Source organism: Verticillium alfalfae, genomic scaffold, assembly GCF_000150825.1.
Source record: "Verticillium alfalfae VaMs.102 supercont1.1 genomic scaffold, whole genome shotgun sequence".
Lineage (NCBI taxonomy): Eukaryota > Fungi > Ascomycota > Sordariomycetes > Glomerellales > Plectosphaerellaceae > Verticillium > Verticillium alfalfae.
The window spans coordinates 172,123-176,911 of record NW_003315038.1 but is presented as its reverse complement, the minus strand read 5'-3'; the positions used below and the strand labels follow the sequence as shown (position 1 = coordinate 176,911).

The window sequence follows — 4,789 nt, the reverse complement described above, 5'->3', positions numbered from 1 at the left end:
GCCATCACCAAACGCACCTTTTTCATCATCAAAAAATGAACAGATGACTCAAGCAAGCCCGTGGTTATAACCTGAGCCAATTTTTACGCAGTTTTTCCGACTGGGCATAGCGCCATTTCTGACACCCCTCACCGGCCAAGTCCACCCGGAAAGGTGCGAGTGAAAAAGCTCAGCGTCAAGACGCTCCTCCCTATCCTCAGGGAAGACGACATCGACCCCAGCGAATATGAGTCTTTGACCACCGAAACCCAGATCGCTACTGGCGTCGAAGCCGCCGAGGAAACCGTACGTCCGCCTCCGTCCATGTTTTTCATCACTCTGATATTGCGATGCCATATCACGTGATATGGCTTGGCATGTTTCCCGACATGTCTCCACTTTTACTCTCTTTCACTCACTCATATCTCATGGTTGCATGCACTCATACTGACCTTGGACTCTCAGGAATACCACTTGCAGTCCATCCTCAAGGAGGCCGGCACAAGCAATGACCAGGAAATTCCTGTTCCGCCTCCCCAGGAGAGCGACATCAACTATGACCAGCTCTACCCAGGGCACCACCAGCTCCCCAACTCCTACATCCGCTTCTCGCAGACTGTGGAGGAGAGCATTGGTGTGGCGTATGACATGACCACAGAGGACGACGAGTACCTGAAGAAGTACAACAGTAATAGAAAGGGTGCGGGCCAGCTCTCCGAAGATGACTTTGAAAAGATCATGGACGTCTTCGAGGAGATGGCCTCCGAGCACGCACCCTTTGCCTCCATAGACAACACCGTCGTTGGCTACGACATGATGGTGCAACCTCTGCAGCAGCTCGGGTCGACCAAGTTCATGAACCACGCGAAGCAGGTCTATGAATATTGGAAGACCCGTCGGCAGGAATCTGCCAACAAACCGCTGCACCCGACCCTGAAGTTTGAGACTCACCAAGACAGCGATGATACGGATCCCTACGTCTGCTTCAGGCGACGTGAGGCCCGCCAGACGCGCAAGACGAGGCAACGAGATGTCCAGAGCGCCGAGAAGCTCAAGAGGTTACGCAAGGAGCTAGAGGATGGTCGTCAGCTTGTGATCCTCTCCTACGAGAGAGAGGTACAGAAGCGCGAGTTCTTGAACCTAGAGCGCATGATCTTTGAGCAGCGTGCTAAGCTCAAGGAGATGAAGCTTAAACTGGGTATCAAGGGCGAAGATGACGACCTCTTCAACAACAAGGTATGTTGCGTCTGTTTGACCTTCCGTGTCGACGACCCTGCTGACCATTCCCACAGCCGCAGAAGAGGAAGGCAGCAGATGCGCCGACACTGCAGCGCCCTCCTGGAAGTGCCATGCGCATGGCTGTCCGACCAGATGGTCGGACTATGGAGGCCGATCTCGTCCAGCTTGCAGACAAGCTGTTGGAGAAGGAGAACGAGCTTCGTGCAGACGTGGAACAGAAGGTTCAGACACACCGCAAGTGGAACCAAAACCACATTGATCTCACACGCGGCCCCTTGTCCCCTGTCAGGGATGAGGGCATGGAAGTGAGCTTCCGACCCGCCAAGACGCAGTATCTCATGACGCCTCCCGCGTCCACATCGGAAGACTCCGATGTCATGGACGTGGACGATGAGCCTGCACCGGCGGCAGATAAACGTGACATGGCCATGTTCCGCTTCACGGCCGGCGGCGGCGGCGGCGGCGGCAAGGAAAAGCCACCAACACAGCAGCCGGCGTTCCGTCGGCGCATTGGCCGCCTGAACCGCCTGTGGATCGACCGTCGTGGATTGGCGTCACCGCCGAGAGAAGATGATGATGCCTCGGACCGGTGGAAATATGACCAGGATGACGACGAGGACCCTCCTGTATACGAGGTTGATCCATTCGATACTCGTGCATTGAAGTTCCGAGCAACAATCCCTCTCTCGCCGTTCATCTTCCCACGTCGACCGGTGGGGCCGGCAGAGGGAGGTGGGAATGGGTCGCAGGGTGCGGGAGCGAATGGAAACAGACCAGCGCTTCCACAACCACCACCGCAGCCCAACGCGCCATCGCAACAGGCTCCGCAGGCTTCGGCCACCCCGCAACAAGCTCGAGCGACGTCTTGAGCGGATGAGCGGTCCTTCCACACACACATATTGCAACGGTGCTGGTGGAAAAGTGTATAGTTGCAGCTGTTTATACCCGGGTCCTTCGTGTGGGCTCTCTTCCCTCTTCTCTTTTGCTTTGGGATATCAGCCGAATGGTGGCAGGCTGGCAGGCGGGCGGCAAAGGGGGTTTCGGTGGCGTGGCGTTTGGGATTGGCCCTCTGTAGTGTAGTGTAACACGGGGTTTGCATTGCAGTTCGGCGTTGGCGGCAAGTAGTCTGTGGTCGGAAGATCTTAGATGCATCAAAGCAATATTACAAACTTGTTGGTATTTGACTTTTTGTGTGTGTAAATTTTGCGGTTCGTCATTGTCGGACCGTGTGCGAGGCGTGATGCTTGCATGAACTTTGTGTTGCACGCTGAGGCTCCAGTAGTCGACGGGCGGCAAGCGGCCTTTGGAAGAACCCCGCACAGCTGCTCTGGTACGAATGCGCAGACGTGCGTTATTTCGGAGAGTCGAGATGTACTGAGTTTGGCTGTGGTGCGCAATAAGTCACCTGTCGCCGTCTCGTTGTTAGTCATTTCTTGCCTCCTTGGTTGGTCTCGTCAGTACGTACCAAACGACCCAACACACCAGGACATGGCCCGGCGCTTCACTGGCCCATAGATTTGCATAGTATACAGAGAGGACGTTCCACGGCTGCTGCAACTCTGCTGCTGCTGCTGCTGCTGATGTCGACGTCATGTTGCTGACGAGCATCCGCAGGCGACAGCGGCATGTGTGCATCGTGAGCCACTATTGCCCACGAGAACAAGAGCATGGAAGGACGAGAGAAAGAAGGCCGATGCGCCGGCTAGGGCAAGCTCCTCAGGGCGAGAACGCAAGCCATGGGGCTCAACACCGGAAGACTTGTCGCATTTCGCTTGCAGTCGACAGACGGATGTTGGTTTCCGGGCTGCCCACGCACCGGAGCAGGCTCGGCATCGCAGGAGTGGACGAGCGGGGTTGCCTTCCTGGCTGATGGGAGATACTGCCGGTAGCGTTGATGCTAAGACTCGAGCTCAACACAGGATACACAAGCGGCTCTCTCGTTCAGAACCATCTTGTTTGGCAGAGCCGTGTGGTGCGGTCTGTCGTCCCGAGGCTGGCTTGGCATCAGGCGGGTGGGACGACGTGCGACTGTGGATGCGACGTCGATCTTGCGCCGACCGTGGAGAGGATTGCGCAGAGAGGACTCGACAGAGAAACCATGTCTCCTGAAGCAGAGGAGGAAGAGAGACAGAGGGGTTCAGGGCCTGCGAAAGAGGGGAGAGAAGAGCTGGCGGGTGGTGTGGCCAGCAGACGTGGTGGTTGGGAAGCGGCACCAGGACCTCCGAATGGGCCATGACTCCGGTGCGCCGTGCTGCGCCGTGGCATGATCAGCAAGCGGGCTTGCGACCCATTGGGGACGTTCTGGCGACGGGAGCAGACGTCGAGAGACGCATGATGGTCTCTGGGACACGCCGGCGAGAGGTATAAAAGTCGGTGACAAGAGAAAGGAATTGTCGAAAGCTTGGTGGGCGGGCAGACGAGGTGGGTTCAGTCGAGCGTTGTGTCGGTAGTGAGATCCACTCGGCCGCGGGCACTTTGTGTGGGATTTGACCAAAACCGAGCATTTCGCTGGGTAGGACCCTTTGCGCCAGTGCCTGCGCCAGTGCCTGCGCCAGTGCCAGCGCAGCGCAGCGCCAGCGCCGGCACCAGTGAGCGCCAGGCTTGAGCCTCCTGTGTCAGCAGCCGCCAGCGGGGTGCCGGACCTGACGGGGATGACATAAGCGGTACCTAGGTGGGTAGACAGACCTGACAGGTACCTTACCTTAACTTGAGTACCAAGGTACCTACCTAGGTACCTATACGTGCCTGGGCATATCCACTCTGCCCCTATATCGTCTGCCTTATCGATGAAAGACGATCGGACAATTGCCCCTCCTCGCGACTGCCCCAAACTCACGACAAGATTCACGAAGAGACTCAGCTCGACAATTGTATACCCCCCTCTATACACGAGAAAAACACGCCACAACACCCATCTGTATCCCTTTTTCTCGACGGCACGCGCAGGACGTGAGACCGCGTACACATACCCACCCCCGATGCCCGCCTCACCCCCCAAGAGCCCCCGTAAACGACCACTCTCTCACGTCAACGGCTCACCTCCCTCGCCATCCTCCTCCAAACGCACCATGGCCCGCAAGTTCCCTCCAGGAGGCCACCTGGCGCTCGGCTGTGAGGGCTCGGCCAACAAGCTCGGCCTCGGCGTCATCCACCACGCTGCGACCGGCGAGGCGACGATCCTCTCCAATGTGCGCCACACGTTCGTGTCCCCGCCAGGCACGGGATCCTGCCCAAGGACACGGCGGCGCACCACCGCGCCCACTTTGTGCCGCTGGCGCTGCGGGCGCTCGCCGACGCGGGGGTCGGGCCCGGCGACCTCGCGTGCGTGTGCTTCACGCAGGGGCCCGGCATGGGCGCGCCGCTGGCGTCGGTGGCCGTCGGCGCGCGTACCCTCGCGCTGCTCTGGGGACTGCCGCTCGTGGACGTCAACGACTGCGTCGGCCACATCGAGATGGCCGCACCATCACGGGCGCCGCCAACCCTGTCGTGCTTCTACGCCAGCGGAGCAACTCGCAGGTCATCTGCCTAGTCTGAGCAGCGTTACCGCATCTTTGGCGAGGAGCTTCGATAT

General features: G+C 58.6%; 2 protein-coding genes across 2 annotated transcripts in view; both read left to right on the top strand.

Moving 5' to 3' along the window:
• VDBG_00061 (conserved hypothetical protein) overlaps positions 1–2,087 on the top strand; it is a gene marked incomplete at both ends in the record, with an annotated part of 2,939 nt that extends 852 nt beyond the window's left edge. Inside the window, 3 exons of the mRNA XM_003008334.1 lie at positions 92–285; positions 445–1,215; positions 1,272–2,087. Coding sequence (XP_003008380.1) covers positions 92–285; positions 445–1,215; positions 1,272–2,087 — 1,781 coding nt within the window. The remainder of the gene's footprint in view (positions 1–91; positions 286–444; positions 1,216–1,271) is intronic.
• Positions 2,088–4,567: 2,480 nt separating this feature from the next.
• The window catches only part of VDBG_00060 (O-sialoglycoprotein endopeptidase), a gene marked incomplete at both ends in the record, with an annotated part of 859 nt that continues 637 nt past the window's right edge, over positions 4,568–4,789 (top strand). The window contains one exon of the mRNA XM_003008333.1: positions 4,568–4,734. Within this exon, the coding sequence (XP_003008379.1) occupies positions 4,568–4,734 (167 nt within the window). The remainder of the gene's footprint in view (positions 4,735–4,789) is intronic.